General features: G+C 47.3%; 1 protein-coding gene across 1 annotated transcript; it reads left to right on the top strand.

Annotated features, from left to right (window-relative positions):
• Positions 1-13,373: 13,373 nt before the first annotated feature.
• Positions 13,374-14,857, top strand: LRATD2 (LRAT domain containing 2; the record flags this gene model as incomplete). Its single annotated transcript, XM_082480085.1, has 2 exons — positions 13,374-13,461; positions 13,941-14,857. Exon 2 carries the CDS (start codon positions 13,946-13,948, stop codon positions 14,855-14,857), a length of 912 nt encoding a protein of 303 aa, XP_082336211.1. The 5' UTR covers positions 13,374-13,461; positions 13,941-13,945.
• Between the last annotated feature and the right edge of the window lie 630 nt (positions 14,858-15,487).

Genomic DNA, 15,487 nt, shown 5'->3' with positions numbered 1-15,487 from the left:
ACCACACTACCCCATTAAGCACGTTTCTTGATGCAGCCCATAGTCCTCCCTTGAAAGAAATACCCAAAAGCTGGATATCTTACACTGGGTATTGTACTAATTATTCCTTTCCTTTGCCATAGGTCCAGTAATTAAAAATTCCCCAGGAGATCTTCACCATCCTTTTCTCTCAGCCACTGAATGGTAGCACAAGCTATAAATGATGTGGAAATTCAAAAGTGCCTACCTCAGCTGTCACGTCAGAATGTTGTAGGCATTGGCATTTCCATGTTTCCAGGAGAATATCTTAGTGATGATGACTTCCTATGGTAGTAATTTGCATTGAAAAATTTGGGGGGAAAAGTTGTCACCTGTCTTGCATAAAATAAAACAAAATAAACAAAGACTGTGAGGACAAAGGACGAGGGGACTAACACGAAAGAACAGAGGTAAGTGTGACGATCAAGACTTGAATTAGCTGCACCTGTATAAGTATAAAGTTGGGAAACTGGTCATTGTTTACAATCTGAACATAATATTTGAATAAGGCTATCAATAATGGACAGCCACTGGGAGGCAAAACCTACCATGGCTGGCATTTTACAAAGAATTATGGGACCTTGGAGTCCAATTTCCACAGGCCTCCAGCCTCTAATCTCATTGATAAATCACTTCCATGTGTAGGACTTGATGCTAAACATTGAGAACAACCCACATTTTACTGCCAGTACCAAGTGCATAAAAAAAGGAACAAAACTCACTGTAAAAACTGTTATGAAATTGGAAACTGGGAGCGGTACAGGGCTGCACAGATGAAATAGAGCAAGGAGCCCAGCATTTTAGCTCTTTTCCTGGCAGCTGACACCATATAGGCCAAAGACAGAAAGTGGCTGTAGGCAGTGGTGACTGTGTGAAAAACAGAGATGAGACAGACTGCCACGCAATCGCTCTCAGCAGTATCTTATTCTGGTGTCACTGGTCAAAAGACCTCACAAAAATATTGCTATTTGTTGGCATCATGCATGATCTGAGAAAGTCAGAGGGGAGAGGAGTAGACAGAGGCCATTGCAGTAGGCTCCATCAAGGCCTTTTTGCTCTACAGAAACAGATCACAGTGTTTGGAATCTGGCAGGCATGGGGAGGACTGGCCGAGAGGACTAAGGTCAGTACACTAATGGCGACGTTGCCCAGGACCTCACCCTTGAATTTTTTGGAATGTGAATATCCATTATTTATTGCACATTTTTCTTGTAAGTGCATCTCGAGCTCAAGACAGGGACACGTATTTGAGGTTGGGGGAAACGAGGATGGATCTCTTCTCTACAGTCATAGTTCTACCTTCTGCAAGGGCTCAAAAGACATAAAGCAACTCCACAACCTCTGAACACCAGCAGAAGACTCCTCTCTTCATTTAAGCAAAGGGCTGGATATCCCCTACTGAAGTAATTCCACCAGTCTCCTTCTGCTGAATCCTAGTACAAGTCAGCCTGGTGATGATGATAAAAGCTGGGGTTATGCTTCCCAGAATGGGGGATAATGCAGCACTAATTCATCCTGGTTTTTAAAGGGGAGAGCTAATAACTTTGGGCAGGAATTTACGAAAAATGAACTTAGGGCACTGACCCAAGACACAGCAATTTGGAAGCTAGAGGAGAGATAAACAGAACCTATTACATGGCAGCAGCATTTAACTATAGTGAGAATGCTGATATCTGACATCTAAGTCTTGGCTCAGTAGCTACAGATATCATAAAACCACCATGTGCAATTAGCCACAATCTGCGATGTGTATTTCATAGTAAGGCCAGAAGTACCACAGCACGGTTACTGACTTCATTCACAAACTACAAGCATGATCTTTCCAGGTCACAGTTAAGGTCATTGTCTAGCAACAGCAAAAAATCTTCTGTTTTCTGACAGGTATTTACAATCTTCCCAAGGCTGAGTTAATTAGTCAGATTTTATTTTGCTTATGACATTAACCTTGGGGGGAAAAAACAACACAGAAATAAAGTGGCAAAAAATTCCTGTTCCAGAAAAGCAAAACCCATAAATCTGATCATGGTGCATTTTTTCATTAGTATGCAAAAATAAATCACATTCTAAATTTTTACTGAAACACAGTAGCTGTTTTTGATATTGGATTTAAAATAGCCTAAAACCCCCAATATGTCAGTGGTAAGTACTGTTTTTTCTTTTTTTTTCCATATGAGTTACAAATACAAAAATTTAGATCTGACCCCTCCTTCCCCAAAGCCATGACTGAAATCACATGCAAAACTGATCCTACTGGAAACACAATTTACTTGAAGCACCTTTGCTCCCCTTGGCTAAAGAAAGGGCAAAAATCCACGTGATGGTCTCCACTTATAAGCCATTTCTAAGAAACAAATACCTTAATCTTAGCAACAACAGGGTTTGGTATTTCCAACCAGAAGCTTTTAACAGAGAAACCTTTTTGGAAAAGTTAAATCCTAAGCAATCAACTTTTCAAAGCCTCTTTTGTGGAATAAGTAAGGCCAGCTTCAGGAAAGCTAGAGGCCCCCAGACATGCATGGCACACAGTGACTTCATTCCAGCACAGAAGACGCCACCCAGTTGCCCTTTCTCACAAGAACTGAACACAGTGGTACCAAAGAGACCACATTCCTTGACAGCCAAGCTCTCACAGCCTTGCTTACAAGAGTAACACCTTCTCACAATCCTGTTTAGATCAGTAAAGAATGGAGGCAACCTCTATCCTTAAAGTGTGTGTTTAGTTGGGATTTGTAAGGCATATCTTTCCTAAGACCTGATGCTGCAGTGATTTTAGTACTGTGTTGAGCTTGGGTTTCAGACTTGAGCTCATCAGTACTGATATGTCAGAATTTCTAATGGAGAAGGGAATTCATGAAACCCCTGACCAGAAGAAGAGCATCACTGCTCAAGCCTGTCAGTCCTATCATGGGGCAGTGATAAGGTCCCCTGGGTACCACCGCAAAGTAACTAAGAGGGTGCTATTCACCATGGATAGAGTGCACGTACAGTCCTATGAAGCACCTACAGCTGGGGGAGAATCAGGGAAGCGGTTTTGTGATTTGTCACCTGTTCAGATGACCCGGTACATCTGCAAGGGTAAGAAAAGTTATTTCCTCAGGTATCCATAGACAGAGACATTTCCAGGCAGAAAAGTGTTTCTGCCTTTGAAGTCCAAGAAAATCAGAATTTAAGTATTTAGGCAAGGAGAGCCTCGAGCGGTTTTATCTCTTCATGGGAGTTTCAAATTGAACAGAAGATTTTATCCAGTTCTCACTGAATCACACTCCAGGATGGAGTTGAAAAAAGCTGTAAATTGGATTCACTGGATCTAGTAGGCATTATTAATGAGAAGATCCACCGTGTCCTGTGAGAATCATAGAATCAGAATTTGGACTGAAAGAGACCTGCATCTAATCCAATCCTCTGTGCAAAGCAGGTCTACTTAGATCAGGTTGCTCGGGGAGGTACCCAGTCCTGTCTTTAACACTTCCAAAGGTGGAGATTACACAGCATCTCTGGGCAACTTATCCCAGAATTTGACCACCCTCTTGGTAAAAAACAAAATCTTAATATTCAAAAATGGAATTTTTCAGATTCCAACTTGTGTCTGTTGGCTCTGTCACTGTCCTTCTAACACTGGGGAGCCCAAAATTTAAGCAGCACTCCAGATACAATCTCAAAAGTGCTGAAGAGAGGGGAAAGATCACTTCACTGGACCTGCTGGTTACACTCTTGTTAATACAGCCCAGGATGCAGTTGGCCTCACAAGGACATAGTTGAAACTTGGCTATTCTATGGCTTTAATTAGTCTGCACTGGAAACATAGAACTGGCAATGTTTCCCTTCTATGCTTATGAAAGAAGTTGCAACCAAGACCCTAAAAGCGCACAAATTGTTCAATTCCTCGTGGATGAAGAGTGAAACAAACAAAAAAAAGGAGTGACGATTCACAAGACTTGTGAATCTTGCTGGATTTCATTAATACACAAAACTGCTCTGTCTGACACAGTAATGGAGTAACTTCTTCAGAAGATCCAAAATCAGACAAATTTCTCAGTTTTCCTCTTGTAACCAAGCTGCAGTTCATCACTTGTTATCCTGAAGACCTGGATTTTATTGTTAGAATTCTAAAAAAAAAACAAATGGCTCAGACTGTAGGAATTGTTTTGCCTGATCTACTCTATACCAGCAAATTAACACTGTCCTGCTTCTGATGAGATACTCTTAGGATCATTAGACTGTAAAAGCTAAAAAGGGAGCCTACCCAGTAGAATCAGATCATTGAATCAGTGCATCCCTGGAAGAGCACAATGCACACAACTTCATTCTTCTCCCCTTAAAGTCAGTTGGAGTCTTTCCCTCAACTTAACTAATTGGATTTAGTTTATGACAGCAAATAAAGGACATTTCAGGTGAAAAATAGCAATCTGCATCTTCCTTAGATGAGTGTCTTTATATTGCTCATTCTAATACAAAAGCTGCACTGCAAAATGGTTTTGTATTGAAATCACTTTGAATTTGAGGCAGTGGAGATTTAAGCAGATTATTGCAGACACTTACTACAGTAAGTGTGTTGGTCCCTTGGCATGGTGGCCTTGCTGCTTTCCAAAAAATAGTGTTCATATTTTCTCCTACAGATGATTTATCTTTACCCACAGCTTTGCTCATGCTGTTATCTCCTTCATGTAGAACCATAAAACACTCAAATCGGAGCAAGAGAGCACCATGCTGCACAGAAAGAGCCAAGAAAAGGGATTTGGTGTGGAGCCGATAACTTTAACATACACAGGGACTGTCTGAAAATAAGTGCTGCCTGTAAGCATGAGCGTCCAGCCCAGTCTGCAGCTGGTATCACATGTGAGGATGGAAAGCATTAAACCGCTTTGAGCGCTGCTGAGTTGAGACAAGTTCAGAGCCCTTTCCTGAGCCTCCCTCCCATGCTCTGACAGCCGGTGGAGGAGAATGAACTGGAATGGCCAAGGGGCTTCCCTGCAGCAGCTGATGCGATCGCGTCAGACTGCTGCCTAGCAGACAGCCCAGGGAAGGAAAGAGGGTAGGGAGGCAAAGGGGGAAAAAAAAAAAAAAAAAAAAAAAGGAATGAAATAGCAATGAACACCACATTGCTCACGCTGTCCCCTTCCCCCAGTTGGAATCAACCCACACAACCAAGCAGGAGAACATCTGTCTCCAGAAAGTCAAACGCATACAGCTGTCCGTTCTAGCAGGTATTAAAGTCATTATTATGAGCACGCACATCATTATCCAGAGAGTACTTTATAAATCCAACCCAGCAGTGCCATCCAGCAGGCCAGAAGCATCCTTGACAGTAGATTCTACTAGGAATATGATTTTCATCTAACTAGTTCACAGGATGGAAGGAATAACCATCTGCTCCTTGCTCTCCTCCCACAGGCACTAACAGAAAGGGCTTAGTGGAAGACAAGGGTAATACCAATGCTTTCTCAAACAAGAAGCACAGTGGCATTTCCTCAAGCTCAGCACAGTGGCATTTCCTCATGCTCGTGTGCCTTCTGCAAAGGAGCAGCAATCATTTAACACAGCAGCCACAGTACCTGCTATTGGTCTACAAAGCTGAACAGGTTGTCTCAAGGCTTGTGTTTAACCAAGGTAGAAAAAGGTTCTTGGTTGCAGGCAGTGATGAACGAATCCACAGGAGTGACTTCAGCCTGCCTAGGCTCAGCTGATCCCCTGCAGCCACCGAGGTCTCAGCAGCGTCATTACTGAGTTAGGGGAGAGGGATGCCTGCAGCCAACCAAAAATCACCTCCATGGAAGGTGTCTGGCGTGCGTGCTGCAGGTAGTTTGCCGCACATTGTTTCCAGAGGCAGTCCTAGGTAAGGAGTCAAAGACCTCTCTGAGCCCTGTGGACATCAGCAGGCTGATTCAAATCCGGACACTCCTCCTGCCTAGAAAAACATAGCATCTACCCAGTGATTTTCCTCTTTGTCTCCATGGGCCTTGTTAGCAGGCACTCTGAGCACCTCAGGACCTTAATGGGTTTATTTATCTTTGCAGCACTTCATTGCAACAGGTTGGAGTGGCTTCTATTCACAAAAGGAGACCAGAGGCCTGAAAGCATAGATCTTCCCATTTCATTTCTTTAGAACTCCGAATTCATTGCTAAAGCACCCTCGGTGCTCTCAAGGGTGTCATACCGCTCTCACCCAACTTTGCTGGTGCCTCAGGGTGCTGGGGGGTGCGTGCAAAGCGGCCTCAGACCGTGGTAATCTCCACCCCCCGAGCTTCCCTGAGCCCTGCCTCAACACTAATGCCCCAGAGCTGATCCTTCAGCTGCCTCTTCCCTCCCTGTCTTGCTCAGCAAGTTGCCATCCCATAGGCATACTCGTGACACACCTGGGGCAGATGCAAGTTCACCCTGTGCATCCATCTGTGGTGAGGGCTGTGGGCAATAAGAAATGTGACACGAGGCTCACGAGAACCCCACGCAGAGAGCAAGCTGTGCACCATCCCCTTTCTACACTCCACCCACACACCACAAACCAGGTGGGCCCAAGGCCTTCCCCAGGGCAGGGGGTTGTGTACAAACCCCACAGCTGCTGCCCCTGCGGCACTGCAGCCTCAGCAATTGAGACCAGCAAGGGCGCGAGTCCTGCTCTGCTGGATTTGGAACAGGTCCAGCAGAAAGCCCTAAACATCACCTTCGCAGGTGGTTCGAGGCTTTGTATCTCTGTTGCTTCTCATTGGCTGGGGAAGACAAGTATTAATCTGTTTCCCAATCTAATGAGTGAACGACAAGGTGGATGACCTACCCGACTCCTGCTTCTCTTCCCTGCCACAGACCTGTAGAGATGGTTGTAGGCAGCAGCTGCAGCCAGTACTTCTGGGGCAAATCAGCAAGCATCCTAAGATGGGATAAAGACAGCAGACCCCACAGATCCCAAACTAGGTTACCATCAGAACGTGGCCACACATTCTGACATGATCAGCCTCATGTTCTGGCACAGACAACACTTGCATCACAGAAGGAGCCACTTTACTCTGTGGTTCCTCTGTTCCTCCCCATTTAAAATGGAGGCATGAGGACATAGTCATAGAATCACAAAATTGTAGAATCCCAGAATGGTTTGGGTTAGAAGGGACCTTAAAGATCATTGCATTCCAACCCCTTTGCCATGGGCAGGGACACCTCCCACTAGACCAGGTTGCTCAAAGCCCTGTCCAGCCTGGCCTTGAACACCTCCCGAGATGGAGCTTCCACAACTTTTCTGGGTAACCTGTATTCACACCATAGATTCGCTGGAAGGAGTGATGTGTTTACCTCAAGTTACTTTTAATACTTAAATGTTTTATTAGCAGCATGGCAATGGCCAAAGAAAAGACTCCTTCCCTTTAGTAATGGCTTCTGCCTAGGTATTGCACACCAGGAACAATCATAAGAAGTTTCTCCATTGAACGCAGCAGTCCCACCCTTTCCTGGCTGCATACGAAAGGACATGCTGTGCTACCAAGGCAGCCAGCAGTCCCGTGACGTGCTAAAAGGACACATTAAAGGAGGAGCTTCTGGGGGAGAAGCTCAGCATGAGAGGGAGATGAGAGATGCAAGGGACTAGCAGTTCTCATCCTGGAAAGATGCATGTGCCGTACGTCCTTCCTTGTTAAGTTATGTTTGAAATATAGTTGCTATTTTCTGGAAAAAAAAAAAAAACGGACTGCATTTTAATTAAGCTTTTCCTGCTGCTCAAGTCAGTTTGATAGCAATTCCTAAGAAACTGGGCCTCTACTGACATGAATTACTTTCATTTGCTGGAACGCACCAATTAAATTCTCACAGTGGAAAAGCTTCTTCCGAGATACAGCTTGGATGCCTTAGTCAAAAACTCTGTGGCTTTGGCAATCTCAGCAATTTATTTTGCCACGGATCACATTTAGTCACAATTTACAATGTTTAAAGTAGTTAACGGAGCCATAAGCTTCCAGTGAGTTTTAGAAAAAACAGAGTTTGCTGGTGAAATAAACATGGCAGTCAGAATTGCCCCTCTCTGTTCTCAAGATGCAGGTCTCTGATCTGCAGCTCCCCTCACTTTCAGGTCTTGAATATATGGTGAGCTGTGATACACTATATGGAATACAAAAGATCATATGTTCAGAAGCACCATTTTGTGCCATTGGAGGTTTACAGGCTAAATGCAGATAACACCTTCCTGACACCAGAGGCTCATTCTATCTCTCATGTTATGTCAAACATCATGAATCTCAAGTTTTAGAAATACCAAGAGTCTCACGATATTTGTCGACATTTTGAGGTGCATAAATTTTCTGGTTATCTGAATTCCCAGTATTTCTCCTGGAGAAATAAGCAGAGCCAGCAAGTAGCGACAGCTCCATTCTGATGTCACACATAAGCCCAAACACAAGTCACAAACTAGTTGTGCCCCTTCCTAGGTCACTTCATGAGGCGTGGTCCAACAGAGGTATCAGTATGGCCCTAACACAACAGAAACCAAGAGGAGCTGATATCTAATAGCATCTGGGTTACACCAGTCATGCAGGCTATGTGAGACCCAAAGGCCCAACGTCTCCCTGAGAAGACAGGAACAAAACTCTTCAATGAGCATATCCTAAAAGCAAAACTTTCAGATCTTTCTGGTGGGTCTGTCTGAATGACTCCTGATTAAGATACTGCATGATTGGGAGACATCTGAATATTCATTAGAGAGGACCTCAAAGCACTCTCATCCTCTTCCTGCATCTGATCTAAGAGCCATTGTCATTCTTTTTTTTTTTTTTTTTGTTCCCTGACTGACTGAATGGGTATTTAATGAGCCCATACAAAACTGAACAGCTTCAGTGGGACAGAGAAAGCACGACTTGCTCAAAAATAGCCTACAGTCTGGTGGCTTTCAGTACTCTCTTGGGAGATATCAGTTCAAGTTCCTTCAGTGAGATGAGAGACTTCAACCTTGGTCTTTCACACCCCAAGGAAGCAACCTGAAATATTAATGCTTTTTATTAACTGATGTGGCACCATTTCCCCTTGTGCGTGAGAAAGCCAACCTCATTAAAGCACTTAACCTTGTGCGAGTATTAGGCTGTGCAACATAAGTGAAAGGAAGCACCATTTTCTAACAGCTGTCGGGACGCTAACTCTGTCCTATTCCCCACCAGCTACCTCAGGCATGCTAGCTTTGATGAATCTCATTTTAGGTGGCATTCTCGGCTTTACAAGAACTTGGTGCCTGACTCAGGGATGCAGCTTCCAGTGGAGGACAAAGAGGAGACAAATGAAATGTTGCAATTCTGAATCCAAATGCCATAGCAGGCTTAGCTGTGACTGTCATGGAAGGACACCATCCATCAAGGTGGTCCTAGGTCACACATCGCCCTCAATTAAGAGCATGACTGATTTCTACAGAACTCCATGGAGGAACTTCCATGGACTTCACTAGGAAGTGGTTTATTCCTCCAGTGCCCCTAATTCCACCGTGGTGTTTAAGCACTCTAGTTTGCCAAGTCTATGATGCAGTAGAGAGCTTACATGCCAAATGGAGCACAGTTTATCTCAGTTCTCATAAAACTCTACTAAAAAGAGAAATGGAAGCTATTAAATAATTCAAGGGTGTCATAGCCATCAGCTGACTGAATACCTGCAAAATACAACATGCTTACAGAACATGATACTAAATCTTGTCTTACTCAGAAGAGCTGCTCTCTAAGAAAAAATATAAATGTATAACAAGAAGACTTGTTTCTTCTCATACTGGGTATCTTTTAATAACAATGGGAACACAGCATTTCACATCCAAGTAAGGCTGAATACTAATTTCAAATCAACATCACCTTTTTAATCTCTGGGTGTAAGATGCGTGTAAGGTTAAAGATAAGATAGCATTGGAGCAACAAGATGATACAGCATTGGGGCAACAAAATATCTTTGACACCACATTCTCAAAAATAGAGAGCTTAAGTTTAAAGCAACCAGAGCTAGCACTACAAAGGTCCCTGGATCGTATCAGCTACATAGTCAGATAGACTAATAAATGCACCTGCTCTACAGATGGTCCACAGTCTCTAAGCCAAGAGACTGTGTTGTGTATACATCAATGGACTATACAGCCATGCAGCTTTGGGTTTCCAAAGAGCCCTGCACGAAGGTGGGGGTTTTGGCCTTAAAAGAGAAATTGCTATTTAGAGTGTGTATTATGGGCAATCAAAGTCTTGAGCATCTCAAATAACCTACGAGCCATGTTGCAACCCACTAGAACGGTATTTCTATGATGCGAAACTGTAGATGTGTGTTGCTGCACTCAACAATGTATCGAGAAGATGTGCTGGGAAAGTGTTGGAGGGCTGTGTAGAGCAGAGGGAGCTGACCTCATGTAGATTCACACCTGCTTCCTTGCGATCTCCGTGGGGACTCAGATGGGGAAGTCACCTGGGGTCAATCAGCCCCACAACCACACCCGGGTTTTGTCTAGGGTGGAGTTTTACTCCAAAAGAGAATCTACAAGGAACAAGTACTTATGCAATCTGGAGGAGCAAGTGACTGTGACCCGAGAGTGACCCTAGAGTGACCCTAGGGAGGTGCTGTATTTAACAGTGTGGGCATCCCTGTTGACTTTCGGAAGTGTTCAAGCACAGCTGTAACTGCGGTATCCACAGCGTTCCCTTTGTGACATGGGCACAGTAGCTGAATATCTCATGAATATCTCAAAATGGGATAACAAATGCCAGCACACTGAGCAAGGAGTCACCTAATGAAGGAGCCTTCGACAAGCAAGGTCAGAGGTGTGTCTTCAACTCTGCCCTGCTGTTTAGGTTCCAAGCTCAGCAACTGCGCAACCATTCCTCCATCCACTCCAGATCCACAGACTGGATTATCTTTAGCAGATAAGCACCAAAGTATTTTTTTTTTTTTTCAAAAGCTATGCAAAAGGTCAATTCTCTCCTTAAAAGCACGGTCACCGAGATTGCACGTCACCACTACCAGCCCCCATCCCTTGTGCCTGTGGAGTTCAGCTCCTTTGAGGCTTAGAGGTTAAGCACACACAACTTTTAAGCACCATAATTTTAGGCCCCAGCCCAGTTGATATATAGGCACTGTAATTTCTTTGTGGATTTTCTGTCCAAAGGCTTATCTGCAGGTGCAGTACGCCATTACATATGTGTTTTATGACACAAAAATACTCGCCCATGGTTTCTGATCCTAGAAAGCAGCAGATTGATCAGAGAATGTGGATTCTGAGGAGCAGTCATTGAAAGGCAACTCAAAGAGATCAAAGAGATCAAAGCAGCTGACAAGGTGCAGAAAATTAAGCACTGGGGTGAGTTGAAGCAGACAGGAAAAAATGAGAGAACAAGATAGAGAGCTGCAAATATGTGTGGATGTGCTTGCACACATGAGTGACTCCTCTGGGCAATACTGGGTTTCTACTCCTGCACAGAAAAAATCTTCCGCACATTGCAGCAGATTCAAAAGGAAACTTCAACACAGGGCTGCCAAACCCTTTTAGCCAAGAAATAAAACTGCTCCAAAGATAGTAAGGTATGGTGCTGAGACACAGCTTCCAGTACAAATGGGAGAACACGAAAAAGTCACTTCTGTGTTCAGTCTACACATGCCCATCCTTAATTACTGAACCAATTTCACAAAGCTCTGACTATGGAGCAGGGCCCTCTTTTGTCCAACAGCAGCTCCAGAGGAGAGGAAGCGTAGAGCGAAACAGGCAGCGCTGAAAAAATGACTTCTACATTAAACACATTTTGGAGGTGTACTCAACTGCCTCGGTCCAATCCTGCAGCTGAAGCACATCTGGTTTAGCTGACTGTGAGAGGAATGTGTGCATTGTTTGAAACCACACCGGGATGTGAACCAAAGTGTGGTAGGGGGTGCGGGTGGTGGTTGGGTGTTTGGAAGAGTCATTTCAAAAGCACACACCTGACGTGCTTTTCAGTTTTCTAAAACACTCCCCTAGACAGAGCCACCAGGTGAATTCAAAGCAAAATAAGGTCCTGATGCGGCTGCCAGTCACCTGCTGCAATTGCTTCCGACTGCCCCGCCAGCCCAAGCAGAGCAGAGCGTGCATCGCCCCAGCCCCAGCTCCTCTCCCCACCCCAAAGGGCTGGTCCTATATTTGAAACCACAGAGGCATATAATCTGATGGAAAAGGTATTCTTTGAGCCCGTGGGCAGTGCCCAGCACCTTGGTAACACTACATTTGTTCCTTCATTCGCTGTTGTTTGGCGAATCCTCAAAACAGCGGTGTGCAGTTGGGTTTATAAATTACAAGACTACAGACAAAGGGAATACATGAGACAAAATTAAAGACATTACTCGTAGTTCCCATAAATTATCTCTGTAGTATATTTTAACAGCATGGATTTACCACGGCATGTTAAAATAGTACGAATAATAAACCCACCTAGCAGACTAACTAGGCATTAATGAAAAAGCAGAATATTGTTTTGCATTCTCCAAAACACAGAAAGAAAAAAATATTCCCACCAGTTCTGATAATGCCTTTCTAGGGGGAAAAAAATCATAATCTTCTATATTGAAAAAGAGAGCGATCTCTTGGAGTCGGAAAGGAAAGAAATTAATAAAACTAATTACAGGCTCCGCTCATGGAGGCATCGAAGGCACTAAGTCCGCCCAGGAGAGCCGGGCTCTTTGATTTTGTTCGCTTTACAACTTCCCTGTTATTGTTTGCGGCCCCGCGGAGGCACCTCCCGGCGCCCCCGCGCAGAGGGGCCGCGGAGCGGGCGCTTCCCCCGCCGGCAGCTGCCTCCCCCTCCCCGCGACTCCCACGACCCCGCACCGGGGTTTAGCATCGCATCTCGGTGCCGTCCCGAGCAAACTCCGGCTCCCAGTAACACCCCCCACCCCCCCCCCCCCATGACCCAACTGGCGGGTTTGGCTGCCGCATGGCACCGTTCCCTTAAAGGGGCCGTGTGTGTGTGCGTAGAGGGGGGGGGGTGAGAGTGTGTTGCACACCCGCTCCCGCTGCCAAGCACGGCGAAGAGCTTTGCAGCCGCGGCGCCGGCAGCCCTTGCCGCCCGACCAACGCTCGCCAATCAGCTCCGGCGGGGGAGCAAAGCGCTTGGCGTGTAGAAGAGGAGAGGGGAAAAAGGTGCGGGGAGGAGGAAAGGGAGGGAAGGAGGGGGGAGGAAAAAAAAAAAAGGGGGGGAGGAAAAAAAAAAAAAAAAAAAAAAAAAAGAGCTGCCTCTTTAAATGCTGGGGGCTGAGCGCTCGCCGGGGCGTCCGCAGCCGGATCCAGCCTCCCTCCCCTCGGCCGTGCCTCTCCGGCGCTTGTTGCACAGCCCCAGTGCCGGCGGAGCGGCGCACGGGCGCTGCTGCTGCGCGGGGAGCGCGGAGCCGGGCCGGGGCCATGATCCAGCCGCGCCGCTCGCCCAGCACCAGCCCCAGCCGCCCCGCCGCCCGCTCGCCCTAGAGCCGCTCCCGCCGCCCCGCTGCCTTCCCCGCCGGGTAAGTTTGCAGCCGCCCGGTGCCGGGGGAGGGCACGGTAAAGGGGAGGTTCGTGGGGGAGGGAGGCTCACCTGGCCGGCGGCGGGCAGGTACGCGGCTCTCGGGGGGGGGGGGAACAACTCGGCCGTCCCCAGTTCGGACCTCCAGATTTCTTCCAGCGTTTGCAGCATTCCCCCCCCTCAGCTCTTAAACAGGTGGCTCGGTGGCTGCCCGCTCCCCCGGCGCCTTCCTCCTCTTCCTCGCCGCCGCCTAACAGGTGGCGGTGCCGCCTCGCCTTCCTCCCTGCGGGGGGGGGGGGGGTGTCCGCATGCCCCCTTCGGCCACCGCTGTCCCTCCCCGAGGGGGTCGTGCAACCCCCGGGGGCTCCCGCAGGGGCTGTGCGGCAGCGGGGAGGGGTGGGGGGTTTTGCGTGGAGGGGGGAGCCCTGCTCTGCCACCCCTCCACCCTTCATGGCCCCGCTTGTGTGTCTGTCGTTGCAGCGGGCATGGGGAACCAGGTGGAGAAGCTGACCCATCTGAACTACAAGGAAGTTCCCACAGCCGACCCGACAGGTATGGACAGGGATGAAGGGCCCAGGATCGGGGTCTCCTACATCTTTTCAAATGATGACGATGAGCTGGAACAGCAGCAGGATTCGGTGCATGACCTGGGGGGTGAGAATCCTGCCCTGCAGCCCTACGATCCCCAGCTGCACGAGGTGGAGTGCTCAGTCTATTACCGGGACGAGTGTATTTACCAGAAGAGCTTTTCTGAGGAGGACGCGCTGCCGGAGGAGGGTGATGAAGGAGGCGGGGGGCATCTGAGCACCTACACTCCAGAGAACCTGCTGAATAGGTGCAAACCGGGTGACCTGGTGGAGTTTGTGTGCCAGGCCCAGTATCCGCACTGGGTGGTCTATGTTGGGGATTTTCAAGTGGTGCACCTGCATAGGCTGGAGGTGGTGAACAGCTTCCTCACCGATGCCAGCCAGGGGAGACGGGGCCGCATTGCCAACCAGCTGTACCGCTACAAACCCCTCAGCCCGGCTGTGGTGGTGCGCAATGCCCTGGAGCAGGTGGGTTGCAAGGACCGGGACTTGAGCTGGAGAAACTCTGAGTGTTTCGCTGCCTGGTGCCGGTACGGCAAGCGGGAGTTTAAAATCGGCGGGGAGCTGCGCATAGGCAAGCAGCCCTACCGATTGCAGATCCGGCTGGGTGACAAGCGCAGCCACACACTGGAATTTCAGAGCCTGGAGGATCTGATTATGGAGAAGAGGAGAAACGACCAGATTGGTAGGGCTGCTGTGATCCAGGAGCTCTCCAGCCACCTGCAGGCTGCGGAGGAGGAGGAAGAGGAGGAGGAAGACCACCACCACCACCATCATCATCATCCAGGTGCTCGGACTGCTGTGGAGTAGCAGCCTCAGCACCACCATGCTGCTTAGCCTGGGTGATGGGGATTAAAACTGAAGGCTGCGAAATTGAGCTGTTATAAGCCCTTTGGGCTGCTTCGGTGCAGCTTCATTCCAATCACATGTGAAAGGAAGGGGGAAAGCTGATTAAGTGTCTGTGCTTTAGTGCTTAACTCCTTCAGTGCTTGATGATAAAACCACTGACTTATTTGTAGAGGATAAAACTCAGGGCAATTCTACCTGTCTCTACTCCCAACTCTTTCCCTTCCTCTCTGCCCTCTTCATGCATAGCCTTTCCCTCAACCATCTGCCAGTAGGCCTAACCCTACAAGATGCTAAATGCCTTTGACATCTACTTATCAGCAGAAGTTAAGAGTATTTAATACTATTAAGAAGGAACCACCAACTTTCAGGACATGGCCATGTAGCTCTGAGCACATGATTAGTTTAGTAGCTGAGAAGCATGAGGATATTGTTCTCCCATCTCTTCCCCTGTTTCTCTTGAGTTGTGGCTCCTGTTGGTATTGCAACAAGCTGCTTGCTTGGCTGGTGCAAGGCTTCATGGATTATTAGCCAGCCCTCCCCCCCCCCCCCCCCCCCCCCCCAAATGTAAGGAGGAAATCCCCACTAATTTTA

Source organism: Vanellus vanellus (genome assembly GCF_965231255.1).
Source record: "Vanellus vanellus genome assembly, chromosome: 2".
NCBI lineage: Eukaryota > Metazoa > Chordata > Aves > Charadriiformes > Charadriidae > Vanellus > Vanellus vanellus.
Note: the sequence above shows the minus strand (reverse complement) of the source record. Positions and strands in the feature narration are given on the sequence as shown.